Source organism: Lycium barbarum, chromosome 11, assembly GCF_019175385.1.
Source record: "Lycium barbarum isolate Lr01 chromosome 11, ASM1917538v2, whole genome shotgun sequence".
Taxonomy (NCBI): domain Eukaryota; kingdom Viridiplantae; phylum Streptophyta; class Magnoliopsida; order Solanales; family Solanaceae; genus Lycium; species Lycium barbarum.
Window position 1 is genome coordinate 79,032,197 of NC_083347.1, and position 23,006 is coordinate 79,055,202.

The 23,006-nt window shown below is 41.0% G+C and overlaps 1 protein-coding gene across 1 annotated transcript; it reads right to left on the bottom strand.

Annotated features, from left to right (window-relative positions):
- Positions 1-18,900: 18,900 nt before the first annotated feature.
- On the bottom strand, positions 18,901-22,455 carry LOC132619937 (uncharacterized). Its single transcript, XM_060334684.1, has 5 exons — positions 21,152-22,455; positions 20,863-20,921; positions 20,135-20,780; positions 19,253-19,503; positions 18,901-19,190 (listed from the first exon to the last, which is right to left on the bottom strand). Exons 1-5 carry the CDS (start codon positions 22,453-22,455, stop codon positions 18,901-18,903), a joined length of 2,550 nt encoding a protein of 849 aa, XP_060190667.1.
- Between the last annotated feature and the right edge of the window lie 551 nt (positions 22,456-23,006).

A 23,006-nucleotide genomic window follows, 5' to 3' on the forward strand; every position in this document is an offset into this window, starting at 1 on the left:
TCATTTAAGTTAAATTTAAGTAATATGATTGCCTGAAAAAGAATATTACAGTAGCTGGTATTTAAACAAAAACTTTCTTTGACTAATTTGCCTATTTGCGTATGTCATCATTTGTCATCCCTTCAGAAGCCACAATGCCTTTTACGGGCTACATGGCTTGAAATTGGGTAAATTTCTTCATTGATCTTTGTGCTCAACCTTTTTCTCTCCATCTGTTACATTTTCGATTTTACTAATCATGGTACTTATTTTACTTTTTTTTTCTCTTTTGATAATCACACACGGAGCTTCAAAATGGAGCCATTAAAAGTACGTCTCCACCTTGTTTGTTCTTTGCTTCTTTCTTCTAATTTCAATCAGCAATTACTCCACATGAAAAATGTCTACTTTCCCAAACTAACATATTATATAACTGAACTGATATATCTTTGGATGCAATTCTATACCTTTTTGGTTATTATTATAATTTATGTTTTGATAATTCTTTTCTGTTACATGTTAGAGTATTATACATTTTGTCATATTAAAAGTGAAAATGTGCATAATTTCATTCATTAGTGTAACGACCTGTTTGGTCATTATACTCTTTTCGGTACTTTTGACCCTTCCCCGAGCTTGTTTAGCTCACGTTTGACCCAAGGCCCTTTGCCACACTTCTTGAGGTATTTGAGATATGATTTGGGTGATTTTTGGAAAATTCAAGCTTAAAGCGGAAAAGAGTTGACTCAAAGTTGGCTTTTGGGTAAACGGTCCTTTTTCAGAAATCTGTCAATTCCGTGAGGTCCGGATGGTCTTTTAGAACTTGTGCATATATTTGGTTTGGTTCCCAATGCACTCGAGTACATTTTTGGACTTAGGTTGGGAAGTTGATTTGAGGTATCGGGGATTGACTCGGTCAACGAGACCTCCGTTGAAAATTTGGAGGCTATGAGTGCGTTCGTAGTGTGTTTTTATATGTGTCTGCGTGTACGGTATGTGAGCAGATGGCCTCGGGTGATAGTCGGGATTTTGGGTTAAGATTGTGAAACAGGGGGATTCTGGTGCCCCGCTATAGTGGTACCATTACCGCAATAGCAGCACCGCTATAGCAGTGGCCAAGCCGTAATAGTGGCTTAGTGCATTCTTTAGCTGACCGTCGCAGCGGTCTGAGGGAGCGCTGCCCTAAGTTCTTCATTCATTACAATTCCAAAAAGCTGAGTTCCTGGGAGCATTTCAAGGCAAATCTTGGGGAAATTCATTGTGGTAAGTCCCTTCAGTTTCCTTTCTGTTCCATGATTACTTTATCACCTTAGGAATCCATTATCATGCTAGTTTCATTAAGAGCTTGAGGATTAAAAGTGGGATCAACGGGTTCTTCATTTTAGGCTATCAAATCTTGATTTATTGATTGGGTTAGCTTCATTAAGCATGAAATTGATGATTAGAATTTATTATTGCATGATTCATTCCTAATTAGTTCCTAAATTATGGAATTGGAAGTTAGGGTTCATATCCAATTTGGGGTTTTTGCCTAGAATCCGAATTTAAGTAAATTATTAGTTCTCCTAGCTTATAATTGACGCGAATTGATCACCTAGAACATTAATTTCATGTTGAGACCTATAGATTCCTATTTCCATCTTTCTAGTTCATAAACCCCATTCCATAGGTTGGGATTTGGGTCTTGAATAGAAGTAAGGCTTGAATGATGTTCTTCTTGATTCTAATTTCATAATTCGGATATGTTTAGACTTTATTATCTCGAGGCTCAAAAGAAGGGAAAGACTAAGGTTTGATTATTGGAGGATTTGTTGTTCGGCTCTCCAGGTATGTTATGGTTTACCTTATAGTGAAACTTCGACTAGCGAAACGTGTGTTTAGATGATGTTGTCGGAGAATGCATGTAAGCCTTCGGGTATGAAGTCGGATTGGATATTGTCTTAGGTTGGACCTTGTTGTACGATTTTGGGGCTAGCCACCCCGTTGCGCTGATTTACTTATCTTGTTCTATTTATTTATTGGCTCGTTGCCACATTGAGATATTGAGAAATTGTGACTAGTGATATATCATTACTTACTTTATTCGATCGGCATTGAGATGAGATTGTGATTTCTTTATGCCTTATTGTGGAGCCTTATTATTGATGTTACTTGTGTGCCCTGGGTGGTACTATTTTGGATTGAATTTATTATTGATATTACATTGCATCATATTCATTCTCATTTCCATGATTCATTGATACCGCATGGTTATGGTACTGATGATGGAAGTGAGGGAGTGTAGCCTCTGAGGTTTCTGTCACAGAGCGTAAAAGAAAGGTGAATGTCTGTAATCCGAGGACATTTACCAAAGCGAACTAAGTGTACGCTGCCCGAGGTTTCTTGCCTGGAACAATTGAGTGTCCGATGCTTGAGGTCTTTGCCGGGATCGTGAGAGTGGTACATGAACTTTGCGGGTCCCCCATGGGTTGTGCTGCCGAGATATAATGTTCCATCGTCGGAGTACATGTGTACGGTGCATATGTATAGCATTCAGCATACATACATTGTTGCATTGCATTGTACCTTCGAGTCTTTCAGAGTAAGTACGAGGACGTTCGCTGCCCGAAGACTCTTCCTTTATTATGTCTTTATTTCCATTCCTGAGACATGATTTTGAGACTATTGAGGTATCACTATCATTCAGACTTATAGCATTTAGTTTGTTGCTCTTGTATGACCAGAACAGATACTGGGGTGTATTTTCACATTTTGTTATATTATTATCGTGAGACTTACGCTATTCTATCTTATTTTGATTTATTTTTTATGCTTTAATGATTGTTGGGGTGAGGATTCACTTACCGAGGTAGGAAAGGTAGGTGCCCGCACGACTTAGTGAAATTGGGTCGTGACAAGTTGGTATCAGAGCCCTAGGTTACCCGATCTATAATACAAGAGCGTGTCTAGTAGAGTTTCGTGGATCAATACGATAAGCTCTATACTTATCTGCGAGAGGCTATAAGATATTTAGGAAACTTCACTTTCTTTCATTCTTTCGTGCAACTTTATTCTAATTAGTATCTATAACAATTTAATTGGTATCTGATTCTTTTCTTTTCTCTCACAGATGGTGAGGACTCGAGCCATGATATCCCAAGATAAGGTGCCGGAGCCCGCAGCTACAGCTGGTACCAGGGGACAAGCGACAGCTAGAGGACGCGGTCGAGCTAGAGGCCGTGGGGCTGCCCCAACCAAGGGCAGGGCTCCTGTTGTAGGGTAGCGGAGTGAGACATCTCCGTTTGCAGAGCCTAAGGTTTAGCAGGTTTGAGACCAAGCCGCCGGGGATGCTGTGGCTTTGGCATGGGCACATCGCGAGGCCAATTCAGAGCAGATGATGCAGGATACTATAGCTCATGTTTTACTTCACTTGGACACCCAGCAGGCTGCCGCTGGTCTTACTTATTCGGGTGGAGGATCACAGACTACAAGTGAGGCATAGACCCCCGAACAGAGGCGGACCCATACAGTGCATCCTACTGTGGTTGTAGCTCCGCGTATGGATGTAGTGCCGACCTTGGAAAATGATCTTAGAACCATGGCAGACCCTGTTATGACCTTGACTGATCAGGAGCTGGTAGGGTGATTCAAAAAGATGGAGCCACCGAGATTTGCAAGTACTTTTGGAGAGGATGCATATGTTTATATTAGACATGTATGAGTTGTTGCACCGGATGGGCATTGTTGAGACCCACAGGGTCGATTATGTGTCATACTAGTTTTGCGGAGACGCAAAGACCTGGTGGAGGTATTATATTTCTTACAGATCAGAGGGTTCTCCTTCACTTACTTGGACACAGTTTTATTGAGCCTTCCTTGAGAAGTATGTGCCCCGGGCTTTGAGAAAGGCACGTAGAGATGAGTTCCTCCACTTACAGAGAGGGGATAGTCTGTTGATGCTTATGTGAGTCGATATTTGTATTTGGCCCGTTATTTAGCACCCCTGATTCCTACTGAGCTCGATAGGATTAGATGATTTGTCAATGGACTCTCTAATGCTCTTCAGATTCCATGCCTTCAGCTTGAGGCTATGGGTGCTTCCTTCCAGTCCATTGTTGAGCATGCTTCTTTAGTCGAGGTCGCTAAGGCCAGTGCATTTGGAAGGTCTAGTGAGAAGAGACAGCGACAGTTTGGGGGTTATGGTGGTTCCAGCTCGAAGGGCACTGGACAGTATCCTAGGCAGTATTAGCCCTATTCCAGTCGCCTTGTGTATTCAGCTTTGCAGGCTTTCTCTAGTGGGCCATCCAGGCAGAGAGCTCGTTCTCTCGACCAGCAGACAGAGTTGTTCCAGCTGGGTCTTTAGTTTTGGTCTATCAGTCCCCGCCTTCTAAGGCTTGTTTTACGTATGGATCACTTGGTCATTATGCTCGAGAGTGTCCACGATCTAGGCAGAGTTATCAGCCCCAGAGGATCCCGACAGCTTCAAGTAGCCGATGTGGTGCTTCTTCTAAAGGTGATGCTCAGTCAGGCCATGGTGGTAGGGGTGGGATCCAGGCCGGTAGAGGTGGGTCCCAGAATTCAAGAGGTGGATCACATTCTGGTCATGGTGGGGCCCAGTGTTATTCGTTCCCAAGTAAACGCGAGGTGGAGGCCTCAAATGTTGTATTATTTGATCATGGATCGACTTATTCATATGTGTCTACATATCATGTTGATGGTTGGGACTTGACTTGTGATAGCATAGCAGTACCTATTCATGTGTCTACTCCAATCGGAGATTCTGTTGTGGTTGATCAGGTCTATCGGTCGTGCTTGGTTAATTTTATGGGTTATGACACATGGATACACTTGATGATACTTGATATGATGGATTTTGATAATATTTTGGGTATATCCTGGCTTTCTCCTTATCATGCTATCTTAGACTGTCATGCCAAGACAGTCACTTTAGCCATGCGGAGCATTTCTAGACTTAAGTGGAGGGGTAATCCTAGTCCCGTTCCGAAGAAGATTATTTTCTTTCTTCAAGCGAAGAAATTAGTCAGCAAGGGGTGTTTAGCTTATCTGGATCATATGCGTGACACTACTATTGCATCTCCACCCCTCGAGTCCATTCCTATTGTGAGTGAGTTCACGGAGGTATTCCCCTCTGATCTGCTTGGTATGCCACCCCATCGCAATATTGATTTTTGTATTAACTTGGATCCGGGCACTCGCCCTATTTCTATTCTGCCATATCGGATGGCACCCGCCGAGTTGCGAGAGCTTAAGGAACAGTTGCAGGATCTGTTGAGCAAGGGGTTCATTAGACCGAGTGTCTCCCCTTGGGGTGCTCCTGTGTTGTTTGTGAATAAGAAAGATAGATCTATGAGGATGTGCATCGATTATCACCAGCTGAACAAGGTTACTATTCAGAACAAATGTCCTATGCCTCTTATTGATGATTTATTTGACCAGCTTCAGGGTGCTTCAGTGTTCTCGAAGATTGACTTGCGTTCAGGTGACCATCAGCTGAAGATCGGGGCTGAGGATATTCCAAAGACAACCTTTTGGGCGAGATATAGGCATTATGAGTTTCTAGTGATGTCATTTAGGCTTACCAATGCCCTTGCTGTATTCATGACTTTGATGAATGGCATCTTTAGGCCATTCTTTGACTTATTTGTGATTGTGTTTATTGATGATATCTTGGTGTATTCCAAGAGTAGGTAGGAGCAGGAGAGCCATCTTTGCACAGTACTTGGGTTGTTAAAGAAGAATAGTTTGTTTGCTAAATTTTCGAAGTGCGAGTTTTGGTTGGAGTCTGTAGCGTTCTTGGGCTACGTTGTGTCTATGGACGGGATCATGGTTGATCCTCAGAATATTGAGGCTGTGAGGGATTGGGCGAGGCCCACTACTGTGATCGAGATTTATAGTTTCGTAGGGTTAACCAGTTACGACCGCCTATTTGTGAAGGGTTTTGCTTCTATGGCTTCGTCATTGACCAGATTGACTCAGAAGGATGTTCCCTCCAGTGGTCCAATGAATATGAGGAGAGCTTTCAAAAGCTCAAGACTCTTTTGACTTCAGCACCTAGCATTACCCGTGGAGGGTAAGGACTCTCAGTCTATTGTGATGCATCCCGTGTGGGTTTGGGTGCTATTTTGATGCAGGAGGGTAGAGTCATAGCCTATGCTTTCTGTCAGCTGAAGATCCATGAGAAGAATTACCCTACCCATGATTTGAAGTTGTTAGCTGTGGTCTTCTCTTTGAAAATCTAGAGGCATTACTTGTATGGTGTCCATTGTGAGGTTTTCACCCATCACCGTAGCCTTCAGCACGTGTTTACCTAGAGAGATCTTAATTCCAGCCAGCGTCTATGGATGGAGCTCCTGAAGGACTATGACATCTCTATTCTTTATCATCTAGGTTAAGCCAATGTTGTTACTGATGCCTTAAGTCACAAGGCCATGAGTATGGCGAGTTTAGCCCGTTTGTTTTTTCGAGCGTCCGTTGGCCATAGAGGTTCAGACTGTAGCCAACAGTTTTTTTCGTCTTGATATTTCAACTCTAAGCAGAGTTTTAGCTTATGTGGAGGTGAGATCATACTTATTAGATCAGATCAGGACTCATCAGTTTGAGGATGCTCAGTTGAGCAAGATTCGAGATACGGTTCTGAGGGGTGAGGCCAAGGAGGCAATGATTAATTCTGAGGGTACTTTGAGGATTAAGCGGCGCGTGTGCATTCCTCGTGTTGGTGACTTGATTCATTTGCCTTTTACTGAGGCCCATAGCGCTCGATATTCCATTCATCCGGGAGCCACTAAGATGTATCAGGACTTGAGGCAGCATTACTGGTGGCATCGTATGAAGAGGGATATAGCTGATTTTATGGCTAAGTGTGGAAATTTTCAGCAAGTTAAGTATGAGCACCAGCGACCCGGTGGTGTACTTCAGAGAATGCCCATTCCCGAGTGGAAGTGGGAGAGGATTGTCATGGATTTCGTTGTGGGTCTTCCGAAGACCTTGGGTAAGTTTGATTCGATTTAGGTGATAGTTGATCGGCTGACTAAGGCTGCACATTTCATTCTAGTTCAGGTTTCTTATTCTGCGGAGAAGTTAGCCAAGTTGTACATCCATGATATTACGAGATTGCAAGGGGTTCCCATTTCAATCATATCTGATCGGGGTACTATCTTCACTTCCCATTTTTGGAGAGCTTTTCATGATAAGTTGGGTACCCGAGTGGATCTTAGTACAATTTTCCACCCTCAGACCAATGGACAGTCCGAGCAGACCATCCAGGTGCTCGAGGATATGTTGAGGGCTTGTGTTATAGACTTTGCTGGTCATTGGGATCAGTACTTACAGTTGACAGAGTTTGCGTACAACAACAGTTATCATTTCAATACCGACATGGCGCCTTTTGAGGCTTTGTATGGTAGGAGATGTAGATCTTCGATGGGTTGGTTTGATGCATTTGAGGTTTGACCTTAGAGTACAAATCTATTGATAGAGACTCTTGAGAAGGTGAGGGTCATTTAGGCCAAGCTTTTGGCAGCTCAAAGTAGACAGAAGATGTATGCGGACCGGAAGGTCCGAGATTTAGAGTTCGCCGTTAGTGATCAGGTTCTATTAGAGATTTTACCCATGAAGGATGTTATGAGATTTGGGAAGAGAGGTAAGTTGATGTTGCACCTCGAAAAATCTCATGTCGTGCACTGTAAATAGACTAACGCAGGGTAAGAAGTATATGATGTTCCTACAAGTAAGAAAGGGTACTCATTGATTCTAATTAAGATTCCAAAGACATTTGAGGTAAGAGAAGAAAGTTCATTGAGGAAGACAAGGGATAAGTCGTGTTTTGGAAAGGTTTGGAAAGAACCGGGCAAATGTTGATTTAATAGTGTTTTACGGAAGAGTTATAACACTCTTTATATTGGTAATGAAGTGTTAAACAAGTGCTAATATCGTTCCATAAGGATTGGAGATTAAACGAAACGACGAGACTAACTTCGAAAAAATTGAGTTATACGACCACTTATACGGTCCGTATAAGGGTCCGTATAACCTCAACAAGAAGGGAAAATCCCTGATGGTGAAGCTTATACGGACCGTATAATGTTATACGGACCGTATAAGTGTCTGTATAACACGATCGGGACAGTTTTTTCTTCCAAGTATAAATATAAGTTCCCACTTTTAAATTTTCATTTTTACGTCTTCTCCACTTCTCTCAAGGCCTCTAGAAGGTTCCACACATTTCATTAACATAAATTCAAGGGAAAACAAAGATCAAATAACAAAGACTAGTATAATCAAGTGCTAGAATGCTAATTAGGGCTGATGGAAGCTAGAAATTTCTTTGGAAGTGAAGCTAGGGCTTTCTCCAAGTGAAGCATTTCCATCCAAAACCCACTCCTTCACAATAAAAGGTGAGTTTTATGTTCATTTCATACTATTAAGAGTATTGAATGGTTGAAAGACTTGGATTATGGAAGAAAGCAGAAAATGGGTTACAAATATGAGAATAGTGGAATTCTTGAATGGTAACTTGACTTGAATCATAGTTCTTGACATGCTATGGGTATAATCTCGTTATGAATGATATTAAGAATGTTGAAGAAGCATTATATGTGAATGAATGAGACGTTGGGTGATAACCATGGTTATGGATGACTTGGAGAGGAGATTTTGAAAATTGAATAATGTAACTTAACGAAGTTCATTGATTATGATATTGTGGGTGTGTTGTTGATGTTTAGGAGTTGTTATATTATATGGAGAAAGTTTTAGAAACAAAGGAGATGCTGCCCAATTTTCATTAGCTTTAGCTTAAGCTTAAGCATGTTTCCGGTTATCTAACCTTAGTACGAGCTCTCTTGAATGTAGAATCGCGAACATTGGAGGGAAGCGTTTAATCGATAAAGTTAAAGAGGCGTAAAGGTATGTGAGGCTAGTCCCTTCTTTTTCTAAGGCATGGTTCCTATAATGTGACATTCCTTTATCTTCCCATGACTTTCTAATATTTCGAAAATTATAAGTTTATGGCTATCAAGGGCTACTCATAAGACAATGAGAAGAGACGTGCTATGAACGTGATAATGATGATGATGAATCCAAATCTAGAGACCCTAAAGCTCATGATATGATACTCTTATGAAGCTAATGATCCTTACATGATTCCTTGATGTTATTCATTGTTGCTAGACTCACCTTATAATGCAAGTTCCTTCAAGATGAGACGTGATGATCATGACTACTCCATAATGGAATCGGGGGTTCTCTACCTTACGTCACCCCGATAGAGTTGTAGCATTTAATTGATTTTAATGCATGCTTTATGATAAGTATATAATGATAAGATTACACCGTGCCTAGATGGTCGGGCATGACACCGCTAAGGCGGGCGGCTTATGATTACACCGTGCCTAGATGGCCGGGCATGACACTGCTAAGGCGAGCGGCTTATGATAACACCGTGCCCATTTGGCCGGACATGACACCACTAGTGGGCGGCATGTGATAGTTACCCGAACGCGAGTTAACGATGATGGTATATTTGATATACATAATATGTGTTTTCCTTTAAAAGTTAAGTAGGCATAGTATTCGCCTTAAGAGGCAATTGACGTACATGTTATATCTTCGCCTCATGTTTCATTATTTCTTTATTATGCTAGTATTATTCATGCCTTACATACTCAGTACATTTTTCGTACTGACGTCCTTTCTTTTTGGACGCTGTGTTCATGCCCACAGGTAGACAGGGAGGTGGCCCAGATTCTTAGGAGTTACTCAGCAAATTCACAGAAACACTCCACTATTCCAGAGGTGCCATTTTAATACATTATTTTGTGTATATATTCGGGTATGACTGGGTCCTGTCCCGTCCTTATGTCTCAGTACTCTAGTAGAGGCTCGTAGATACGGATGCGTGGGTATTTGTTGTCTTATGGATACATCAGTGTATATTTTTGTATATCATTTTTGCAATCGTGAGGGCTTATGTATATTTATGTATTTCCTTGGAGATTATGTGTGTCCAAGATGGGTATGATGATTAGCGTAATGAGTGGTGCTCGGTAGTCAACTCCGGATACCCGTCATGGCTCCCTAGTCGGGTCGTGACAAAAGTGGTATCAGAGCAGTTCCGTCCTAGGATGTGTCTACGAGCTGTGTCCAGTAGAGTCTTGTTTATGGGTGTGAAGCGCGCCACACTTATAAACGAGAGGCTGCAGGGCATTTAGGAAAAATGAATATTCTTCTTATTATTAGATAATGCCATAGATCCATGTTATAAGATTTCCTTTCCTATAATTGTGCGTTGCGATTTTAGCGATGCCGGTAAAGAGAAAAGCCACAGCTGCCCAGAAAGGCAAGGCTACGACAGAAGGCGGATGGAAAGGGAACCGCCAATGAATGTAGAAGAAGGTGAATGCCATAATGAGGCTCCATCCAATACCACTCACACTCCCCCTATTCTAGAAGAAAAAAAAGGTGTCTCTACTCCGGCTCCTACGCCCCCAGTCCCTCCATCGGGTGCTTCGGGTCCACAGATGACCGAGGCCATTCAGTTTTTGACTCAGTTGGTTGCCGCTCAGGCTCAACGGCAAAGTGCGGGTCTCGGTGATAGAGCCACTAGTGCAAGGGCTTGTGATTTCATGAGTTTAAATCCTCCAGAATTTTTCGGGTCAAAGCTGGACGAAGACCCGCAAAGTTTTATAAATGCGATATTGAGGACGTTGAGGATCATCCATGCTTCGGATACCCAGTCAGTGGAGTTGGCATCTTATAGACTCCGGGATGTAGCGGTCCTATGGTATAATAATTGGATATCATCGAGGAAGGAAAATGCACCTCCGCCGGTTTGGCAGGAATTCGTAGATGCTTTCCTTCGTCACTATTTTCCACCCGAGGTTCAAAGGGCCCGAGTTGACAAGTTCCTGAATCTAAAGCAAGGGAATATGAGCGCTCGAGAGTATAGTCTCCGTTTCAATTTATTGGCCCAGTATGCTCCCACTATGGTAGCCGATATGCGAGATAGAGTACACAGATTTGTGATGGGTTTAGGGACACATTTGTTCAAAGATTGCTTGACAGCTTCATTGCAAGATGGGATGGACATCTCCCGTATTCAGGCCCACACCCATAATTTAGAAGAGCAGCAACAGCCGCGAAGGGGTGAGCGCGATATTGATAGAGGGTGGAGTAAGAGGGCCAGATCTCCTAGTAGTGAGTATAGAGGGGGTCAGCAACAGTATTCCAGGTATTCGGGCCAGTCCGTCACTAGTGCACCTCCTCGGTTCACGGGTAGGAGATTTGATCGCCCCATTTATTCTGGTCCGGGTCAGAGTTCGAGGGTCTCAGGTTCCCAGTTTGGAGGTGATCCTGGCCAGAGGAGACCACCGGTTCCACGATGTAGTTAGTGCAGAAAATTACATGAGCCCGTGTCGCCAAGGTTCAGATGTTTGTTATGTTTGTGGACAGACTGGGCACGTGATGCGTGATTGTCCCTCGAGGCACGCTAGAGGTGGGGTTCAACCCACAGGATCTCTTCTTCATCTGTGCGCAGATATTCCAGACTCTGGCAGGCCGCGGTAGGGGCAGAGGAGGAGCATCCAGTTCAAGTGGCACCCAGCCCCGTATTTATGCATTGATTGATCTGGGTTCTGCGTTGTCTTATATTACTCCTTTTATTGCTGGCCACATTGGGGTGAAACCCGAGCCAATTAAACCTTTCAGGGTATCTACTCCGGTTGGTGATCCAGTAATAGCTAGACAAGTGTATAAAAATTGTGTGATTGCAGTATGTGATCGTCAGACTGGAGTTAATTTGATTGAGCTGGAAATGTTAGATTTTGATGTGATTATGGACGTGGAATTGTTGGCCTCTTGTTATGCTAATGTTGATTGCATAATGAAAACAGTTCGGTTCCAATTCCCGGGAAAACCTGTGTTTGAATGGAAAGGTAATACAGCGTCTCCAAGAGATAGGTTTATATCCCACCTTAAGGCAAGAAAGATGATAGCTAAAGGCTATATTTATCATTTAGTTCGAGTTCACAATACAGAAGCAAAGCCGCCGACTTTTCAATCCGTCCCGATAGTAAATGAATTTTCGGATGTATTTCCAGATGAACTTTCAGGCCTTCCTCCGGAAAGGGAGATTAATTTTACAATTGATGTGTTGCCGGACACCAAGCCTATATCTATTCCTCCTTACCGAATGGCTCCTGCAGAGTTGAAAGAGCTAAACGTGCAATTGAAGGATTTTCTTAAGAAAGGATTTATTAGGCCCAGTTCATCACCGTGGGGAGCACCTGTCCTATTTGTGAGAAAGAAAGATGGTTCGCTACCGATGTGCATTGACTATAGGCAATTTAGCAAGGTGACGATAAAGAAAAAATACCCGCTCCCAAGAATCGATGATTTGTTCGACCAGCTGTAGGGTGCTAAATGGTTTTCCAAAATTGATTTGAGATCGGGGTATCACCAAGTGAGAGAAAAGGATATTTCCAAAGTGACCTTTAGAACTAAATATGGCCATTATGAATTTTTAGTGATGTCGTTTGGGTTAAAAAATGCCAAGGCAGTGTTTATGAATCTAATGAATAACGTATTGAGGCCCTTTCTAGATATATTTGTGCTAGTGTTCATCGATGACATCTTGGTATATTCTCGGTCAGAAACAGAGCATGCAGACCACTTGCGTATTGTCCTTGGAATTCTTCGGACTCGAGAATTGTATGCAAAATTTTCAAAATGCGAGTTTTGGCGAAACTCTGTGACTTTTCTGGGCCATATTGTCTCAATTGATGGTATTCGAGTAGATGTTCAAAAGATTGATGATGTGAAGACTTGGCCGAGGCATACAACACCTACAGAGGTTCGAAGCTTTCTAGGATTGGCAGGTTATTATAGAAGATTTGTGGAAGGATTTTATTTCATTTCAGCACCATTAACGAAACTAACACAGAAATCGGCAAAATTCCAGTGGACCGATGCTTGTGAACGCAGTTTCCAAGAATTAAAGGATAAATTAACTTCAGCCCCAGTCCTGACCCTCCCAGAAGGACCAGATAGTTATGTTGTGTATTGTGATGCCTCTGGGGTTGGTTTAGGTTGTGTGTTTGTTATATCCCGTATTTTGTACATTCAGATATTTCAAGATAGTCGCGATAAGTTAAGGGCAAGGCTATTATTTTCCTTCCGATTTTATTTTAATACACAAGTTGGTTATTAGTGGTATGGAAATATTGAGAAAGGCTAGGGGTAAGAAGGAAAAAAAAATCAAGAAGGTTCATGACAATAGCCACCATGGTCGTGTGGCTCAAGTGGGACCTACCCATGGCTTGGCCAATTAACTCAATCCATGAGTGGGGGCATGTGTCCACCTTTCATAGGCTATGTATATATATATATATATATATATATTTATATATATAGATGAGTAATTACAAAGCAAGACATATTCTTCATCTTCAACATTCAAGAAACTTCAAGAAAAAAAAATATAGTAGTATTCGGCCATGGCTAGAAAAATTTGATGCCTTGGAGTTGATCAAGAAAAATAATTTTCTTCTAGCATTTCAGCCAATTGGAAGGCCCTTATTAACGTAGAGTAGTTGTTGGAGCAAGCAAAGCATTCATTTGTGCAATTTACCAACCCTAGCTAAATTGAGAAGTGGAAGGGTAAAGGTAAGAATTAATCTCCTTTTCTATGTGTTAGGGATGGTTTGTGAGTGTTGTAGTATATAGAAATGGATGAAATTCATGAAATATGTGTGTGTTGGTTGTGGCCGAATAGGGACTATGTTGGTAAGTTGTGATGAATTGATTTTATTTAGTATTTTGATTGTTGTTGTTGTGGATTCCATGATAAAAATGAAGGTTTGATGGCTTGAAATGAAGTTGTAATCGTTGTGGGATTGTTGAAGAATTTAATGTGACACTAGCATGGTTTCTTATATTTGTATGAATGATGTTGCTAACGTGTGGTTGTTGGTATAATTCATGAACTTGGAAGCGAGGAATATGTTGTTGTTGTTCTTATTGAGTTTGGAAGATTGTAAGTTGGGTGGTTGTGGTTAACTTGAAGGTAACGGAAATGCCGTCGAATTATGTAGAAAGGGTTGCTAATGTTAGAATGCATTTTGAGTTAATTGTTGAAGTTGTTAATGTGGTTGTTGGTATTGTTGTTGATGATTTGGCCGAGTTAAATTCTCGGGGTTTGTTGGTTTTACAGGGGAAATGCTGCCCAAATTTCTGTAGGTGAATTGCTAGCTTGGAATCGGGTTCCTAAATACCTATAGCTAATGTTTGATATCTTCTGACGTTGTTGTAGATCTTGCGAAAGCCGAGACTTAAGTTCGGATTAGCTTAGGAAGCAGACAAGGTATGTAAGGCTTACCCTTTCTTTCTTTTGGCATCTCCTAGAGCCAAGTAAGGTATGACACGCATCTTGGGGTAACTCTATTCTTTAATTCCGAGCTTGTTTAGATTCTTATTCACTTCTTGACATGAACATACTTGGTATAGTCGAGTCTATTGTATGATTGAGTAACGAGCAAAGCATAAAGAGTCCCTGTTCCTAAAAGGGTTCTATAAGGATTAATGTCCCTAACTTTCATAGGCAGTCTCAGATTGCTCTGAAACGTTCATAAAGATTTCTGTAATGAATAACGTCCATAACTTTCTTATGCTAACTCGGATTGACTCGAAACGTGTTTATGATCCTTCAAGTGTCGATTATTGTACCTACCTATCGAGTCTTAAAAATTGATTTATATGCATATAGTTTCTCACTACTCTGCTCGTGCATGCCTCAATATATCTTTCACTGAGTCTCGGGCCAGGACACGTTCTCGTGCGTACTCCACTGCATTGTTCACCGAGTCCCTCAATAGAGGGTCGGGACACGTTATATGTATATACATTCTGGAGTGTGATGTGTTATGGCGTTATGATGTGTTATGGCGTTATGATGGGTTACAGAGTTATTCCCTATTCTGGAGTATGATGTGTTATGGCGCCAACGACGGGGTGGCAACCATGTTTTGTTCACCGAGTCCCATAATGGGCCGGATATGACATATGACATTGACATGCATGATTTGTGTTTTAAAAGTAAGCATTTTGGTATTCTGGATAGTGTACTTACTTTTTATATTTCTTGTTCCGATTATGGCTCTATTTACTGTACTTCATGCTTTACATACTCAGTACATATTCCGTACTGACCCCCGCTCTTCGGGGGCTGCGTTTCATGCCACGCAGGTGTATACAGATGAGTAGAGGACATTGCTAGGAGACGTATCAGCTGAATGGGTGAGCTCTATTTCCTTCTGGAGTGTTGCCGAGTCAGAGTATTCATGTTATGGTATCTTGATTGATGTTAGAGACTTTGCAGACAGAGTCACGTGTATAGGATGTCAGTCTTGTAAGCGGCTCTGCAAGCTGACGTACCATTATGCTTTATGCTACAAATTCCATATGATTACAAATTTTACTTGACTTGAGAACGACGAATGGAATGGTTTTGACAAATTTCTATTATGCATATCATTTTGTAACTTAAGAGTCCAGTGAGGTTATTAACATAACGAGAGTTAAAGGGGTTCGCTCAGCTCTGAATATGGGGTCGGGTGCCCATCATGCCCTATTAAGATTAGGGTGTGACAGTGTTGATGCAACACGGTAAAGTCATTGCCTATGCTTCAAGGCAGTTGTGGAAACATGAGAAGAATTTCCCGACCCATGATCTTGAATTAGCAGCGGTTATTCATGCTCTGAAGATATGGAGACATTATTTGTATGGTGTACATATTGATATTTATACAGATCATAAAAGTCTCCAGTATATTTTCAAGCAGAAGCAGTTGAATCTACGACAAAGGCGATGGTTAGAATTGGTGAAGGATTATGATATGAGTATTTTATATCATCCTGAAAGGCGAATATGGTAGCCGATGCACGTAGCCACAAATCAATGGGTAGTCTGTGTGAGGTTTCTCCAAAGAAGAAAGAATTAATACATGAGCTCCACCAGCTAGCTAACCTCGGAGTTCGTTTAATCAATTCAGGCAATGTCGGAGTTGATATTCATAACCCAGCTGTTTCAACCTTAGACACAGAAGTGAAAAGGCGCCAATATGAAGATTCCCAGTTGAGTCATTATAGAGATACATTTCATGAGAAAGAAAATTCTTCATTTGAAGTTTCGGCGGATGGAGTTCTCAGGTACCGAGCCAGGCTATGTGTTCCAAATGTTGCAAGACTACGTCGCCAGATTTTAGAAGAAGCTCATTGCTCCCATTATTCTATTCATCTAGGAGCGAAAAAGATGTACCATGATCTTAAGCTGATGTACTGGTGGGATGGAATGAAAAAGGATATCGTAGAGTTTGTGGCTCAGTGCCCAAATTGCCAACAAGTGAAAGTTGAGCATCAGAAGCCAGGAGGGCTGTTGCAAGCCATGGAAATTCCAACATGGAAATGGGAAGTGATCAACATGGATTGTATTGTAGGGTTTCCTTGCTCTCGGCGAAATTATGACTCCGTATGGGTAATTGTTGACAGACTCACGAAATCAACTCATTTCCTTCCAGTCAGAGCCACATATTCGGCAGAAGATTATGCAAAGTTGTATCTTGAGAAGATAGTGCGACTTCATGGTATACCAGTGTTCATTATTACTGACAAAGGAGCACAATTTACAGCTAAATTCTAAAAGTCTTTCCAAGAAGGCTTGGGTACTTAGGTAAGGCTTAGCACAGCGTTTCATCCACAAACTAATGGGCAAGCCGAATGCACTATTCAGACTTTTAAAGATATGTTACGTACATGCGTGCTAGATTTCGGTGGTAGTTGGGATGACGACCTACCTCTTATTGAGTTTTCATACAACAACAGCTATCATTCCAGTATTCAGATGGCCCCGTATGAAGCTGTCACGACCCGACTAGGGGCCATGACGGGTACCCGGAGCTAACTATCGAGCACCACCCATTCTACTAGTCTTCATACTCATCCCGCATTCATTTGTTACTCTCACACTTCTAGTCATAGGGAAAACCTTATTAACTTTCAAGCATATCTATATATATATATATATATATATATATATATATAAGACCATACTACCCACACATACGCATCTATGAGCCTCTACTGGATTACTAGACATAAAGACGGGACAGGATCCCGTCGTGCCCAAATATGTACACAAAACAATAAATCAAATGGCACTTCCGGAATAATGGGGTGCTCTCGTAACTCTGCTGATCAGCTTCTATAAATCTGGGTCGCCTCCCTGTCTACTTGTGGGCATGAACACAGCGTCCAAAGAGAAAGGACGTCAGTACGAATATTGTACTGAGTATGCAAGGCATAAATAATACTGGCATAGAGAGAAATCATGAAGCATAAGGTGAAAATATAACCTGATTAACCTTTAAGAGTACGCACGTGTTATACATCCCACATATATAAACATATCATACATACCATCGTCGTTAACCCGCGTCCAGGTAACCATCGTACGCCGCCCACTAGTGGTGTCATGTCCGGCCTTCTAGGCACGGTGTAATCACAAGCAGCCCGCATTAGCGGTGACATGTTCGGCCATCTAGGCACGGTGAAATCGTATTCAGTCCGCCTTCGCGGTGACATGTCCGGCCCTCTAGGTACGGTGGAATTGTATCATCATATACATCTCATAACTTATCATGACCTTATCAAAAACTTATCATAAAACATGTATTAGAATTCAAAGACAATTTATAAGTATACCGGGGTGACATAAGATCGAGAACCCCCGATTCTATTGTGGAGTAATCGCGTTCATCATACCTCACCTTGAAAGAACTAACATCATAAGGTGGGTCTAGCAATAATAAATGAGATTAAGGAATCATATGGGGATCATTGGCTTCGTATCAACATCATACCATGGACTTTAGAATCTCTAGACATAGGCTTATCATTATTATTATCGTATTCATGACATATCTCTCATTCTTTTATCTCATAAGAAGCTCTATATAATGTTGACTCATAATTTTCGGGATGTGAGAAAGCCATGGAGAGGTAAAGGGAGTCATGTCATAGGAATCATGCCTTGTAAGAGAAGGGACTAGCCTTACATACATTTTCGTTTAGCATCTTTATCACGTGAACGTCCCCCTCTAATATTCACGTGTCTACCTTCAAGAGAATTCATACTAATATTAGATAATCGTTAACATAAGCATGCTTGAACTAAAGCTAGAGAAAATTGGGCAGCATCTCCTTTGTTTATACTACTTCCTCCATATCACGTAACAACTCCCAAACATCAACAATAACATTCATAATATCGTAACCAACAATCTTCCTCAACCATACCTTATTCAATTCTCCTACTTCCAATTCAAGGGCATCCATAACCAAGGTCATAATACAACATTGCATTCGTCCTCATATAATGTTTCTCCCATGTTCTTAATATCATTTATAACATAATTATAACCGCAACATATCAAGAATCATGATTCATGTTAAGCTACTACTCCAAAAATACCACTATTCTCATATTTATGACCCATCTTCTACCTCTTTTTTTTTTTAGAGGAACCACCTAGTTCTAAAATCAGAACTTAGGTGGTATTTTATTAATAGGTAGATAGAAAATACATTTGAGGGGAGGACTTAAACCATACCCCTATGACATATGAAACTGGACATATTCAGTTTAATGCATGATGGCAAGTGCCTTGTACAAGTCCTAAATCAACTACATGATCTATAGGGTAGGGGTTATATCTATAGTATGCAGCTAAAACATGATGCATGAACCTAGATGCAAAGTTTAGCTAACTCCTATCTTTAGTTATAGTTGACTACCCTTTACCGAACATGAGGATATCTAATGTAGACACGGCTAATATTTACAAATCTACTATTTACAAGTCTAAAATATAACTAAGGAGAGTCAAAGGTGAAACTCTTGTTGCTTCGAGTTCTCGACCTGATACTGGGCAGACCCCATCTGTCAAGATTTAGAACACCTCTAATAGCTTTTGGCAAATCCTGAAAGCTGGTGTAAGTTACAACATCAATGTGAGAGTGGCTGATTTGTGCAAGCTTGTCTGCAACCTGGTTAGCCTCTCGAAAGAAATGCCTGATCTGAAATTGATATTGATACTGTGTCATTTGTATCCAGCAGACCATTTTCTCAATGTTCCATGGGGTTTTGCATTTCCCTTGAATTGCTTGAACCAGCAAAAAAGAGTCAGCTTCCACTATTAAGTTGTTCCATCCCATATTGACACACCATTCGAGTCCATGTTGAAGGGCTTTAGCCTCAGCCAGTTGTTGGTGCCACAACCAAGATTGATGCTGTAGGCAGAAATCATCTTTCCTTTCTCATCTTTAATGATTCCTCTTCCTCTACAAGCACTTCCCTTACAGCTGCCATTACTATTAAGTTTTACATAATGGGGAGGTAGGGGTACCATCTTATGAATTTGATGCTTTTGTTGGTCATGTTTCTGTTCAAGTTGTTGCACATATTCTTCACCCAATCTACAGTAGTTTGAACAAGAGGGAACTGTCTACTGACAGTCTGCATTATGTGTGAGATGATGTTTTTAGTGGAAAAATCGATGTTGAATTTGATGGAACTGAATCTTATATTGCATCTGGCTTTCCAGATTTCCCAGCAAATCACATGGGGCAGGATGCTTTTAATTAGGCTTGCAACAGGATTTCTGGCTTGCATCCTCCAACAATTTACTAATATTTGTCTTAGAGGAATTCCTTGTACTTTAATGCCTAATGGATTGCAGATTTGACCATAGAGTTTGAGCCAATTCACTCTATCCAAACAGATGTTCTGAAGTTTCTATATTGTAGGAACTACAGAAACAACAGATAGAAGGACCATGGATTTTGAATCTGCCCATCTTATTTTCTGCGAAGAGCCTGTTATTAATCATTCTCCGGAAATGAAAATTAGTTTTAAGACTGACACTTTTGTGCCAAATTCTTTTGTCATGCCAGTCTCATGCTGCCCTCTTTCTCAGCAAATTCCAAGTAGAAGAGATGTAAAGTTCCCTTTTGTGTTGGGCATCCAAATTGCTTTGTCTCTCTTTGTAGGGGTAAAGTAAATAGTGATTTCTAGATTTCCATTCTCACTGTAAAAGGAACTCTGTACCCTACCCTGTTCCATATCCAGTTACCATTAATGTCCACCTCATTCAGCAGACTGTTATTTGGAATCACCTCCTCTGGTAACAATTTGTATAATGCTCCATTTCTTGACCAATTGTCATACCAGAAGGAGAGATGACCTTGACCTATTTGCCATGTAAAATTATCTTCTATCTGGTCCCTAACCTTGCACATTGACCTCCAGGTCAAGGATTGCACCCCTATCACTTTCCTGATGACTGGGTTCCTTGTTGAACAATATTTTGACATCATATACTCCTTCCATAGGGAATCCTTAGTTCTCAGGTTCCACCATTGTTTGGCAGTGAATGCATTGCTGACATCACTCAGACATCTCAGTCCCACCCCACCTTCTTCACCAGGTAGGCACATGGCCTCCCAGCTACTCCAATGGTATTTTCTCATGGATTCCTTATCACTCCATAGAAATCTTATCATAGCACTTTCTATCTGTTCAAAAGTACCCTTTGGAGGTTTCATTGCTGCTAGTAAGTGCACTAGCATGGCTGAAAGCACATGTTTGATCAGTACTATTTTACCCCCTTTAGAGAGAAATTTCGTATGCCAGGAGTGAATTCTACTAGTTATCGAGTTCACCATCTCAGAGAAATAGTTGATTTTAATCCTACCTACAAAGAGGGGGCATCCCAGGTATTTTAGTGGCCAATCTTTCGTATTCATGTTAGTAAGATTAATCACTCTATGAATTACTTCCAGATTGTCCTTCGGAGAAAAGGCTACACAGCTTATCTTTTTGTTTATTAGTTGACCTGAAACATTTTCATAGATAGTTAGTAACTTCAAAATTTTCCTAATGTCTGCTGGTTTACCTGATGTGAAGATTATGATGTCATTAGCAAAAGCCAAGTGGGTGATGCTTGGTCCTTTTTTGGGTCTGTAGTAGCCTGAATAATTTTGATCAACAACCAAGTTATTGAGCAATATAGATAACAGCTCAGCACATATTAAAAAAAGTGCAGGTGATAGGGGGTCACCCTACCTTAGACCCCTACTAGACTTGAAAAATCCATTTCTTGTCCCATTAAGGACAATAGAGTACCAGTTATTAGCAATGTGTTTATAAATTATGTCAATCCAGATTTCATTAAAGCCTAGTTTTCTCATAATCCTACATAGATTAGGCCAGGACACCCTATCGTATGCCTTGGACATGTCTACTTTAAGGACTAGGTTGTCATGCTTATTAGTTTTGGGGATATCCTGAACCAGTTCTTGTGCTAGCAGCACATTATCAGTAATGGACCTTCCCTGAATGAACCCACTTTGATTAGGAGAAATGATATCAGGTAGAATCTTACCAATTCTATTAGAAAGTATTTTAGCAATAATCTTACTTAAGGTATTACACAGGCTTATAGGTCTAATGTCTGAGAAGGATTGGGGTTGGGGGCATTTTGGGAGCATAAACAAACAAGTGTGAGAGACATACCTAGGTACAGGTGTTCCATCACAAAATTCAAGTATAGCATTGTGAATATCTGAGAATATTATATCTATGCATGTTTGAAAAAATTTTGCTCCAAACCCATCAGGGCCTGGGGCACTATCAGACTCTATGTTATTGATAGCATCTGTTACCTCATGGGCAGTAGGTCTGGCAATTTGCATTGTGTTCATGTCTGCTGTTACTACCTGAGAGACTTTGTCAAGAATTCTGAAACTTCCTCTGATTTCTTCATATTTGAACAACTCCTCAAAGTGTTTTATTGCTGCATCTGCTATGTTCTGGTGGCCTTCTATGTTGTTTCCCTCATTGTCACTTATCTTATGGATATTTAGCTTCCTTCTTCTGTCCTTAATGACCTTATGGAAATATGGACTGTTTTTATCTCCATCCTGTAGCCATCTTTCTTTGGCCCTTTTCCTATATATTTCATATTGGTTCTTCAACAATCTGATGTACTCAGCTTTTTCCTTGTTCAGGCTGCTTCTAGTCTCCTCATTGTTGTTTTCTGTGTGCTTCTTTTCCAATTCCTTTACTTCTTTTTCAGCCTCTTTGCTATCTCTAAATATGTCCCCATATGTTTCTCTGGACCAAGAACTGAGCCTTCTTGCTACTGCCTTCAATTTGCAGTGTACTTTCCACATAGCTCTGCCTTGAACAGGCCTGCTCCATTCTTCTTTGACTATGTCTTTGAAGTCTTTATGATTGCACCAGATGTTTAGGAATTTGAAATATCTTATTAGGTTGCTTCTTTCTTTTTCAATATCTACTAGGAGGGGTGCACGGTCTGACCCAGTCCTAGATAAGTGGTTTACCTTTGTGCCATTGAAGGCCTCCATCCAGGCCTCATTAATAATGAGCCTATCTAGTCTCTTCTAGATGGTTTTGGGATGCCCCCAATTGTTGCACCAACTGTATTGAGCACCTGTATATCCTGCATCAATCAAGCCACAGTCAGCTAGGCATTCTAAAAAGTCAAAGCTCTTGTTCATGTTATACGGCAGACCACCCTGTTTTTCCTCAGGGTTAGTATTACATTAAAGTCCCCTATCACCCCCCCCCCCAAGGTCCCTTTAGTTTGTTGGATAGATTATGCAGATCCTCCCACAGAGGCTTTCTAAGGGGTATAGTACATTCAGCATAGACAATGGTCAAGTAAAAATTAGTACTATTGCTAAAGCAAGAGATATGACAGGTAATATGCTGTTGGGCATTTTCAATGATTTGCAGAGTGATGGAAAGGTCCCAAAACAACCAAATTTTGTTATTAAGGTTATTATGGTTGTGTTGGAAACCCAATTTCATCATATATTTAGTAAGGTGTTTAGCTTTCCTTTTAGGTTCCTGAATGCATATAAAGGGGAGCTGGCACTGTGTCTTGAGGCCTTTT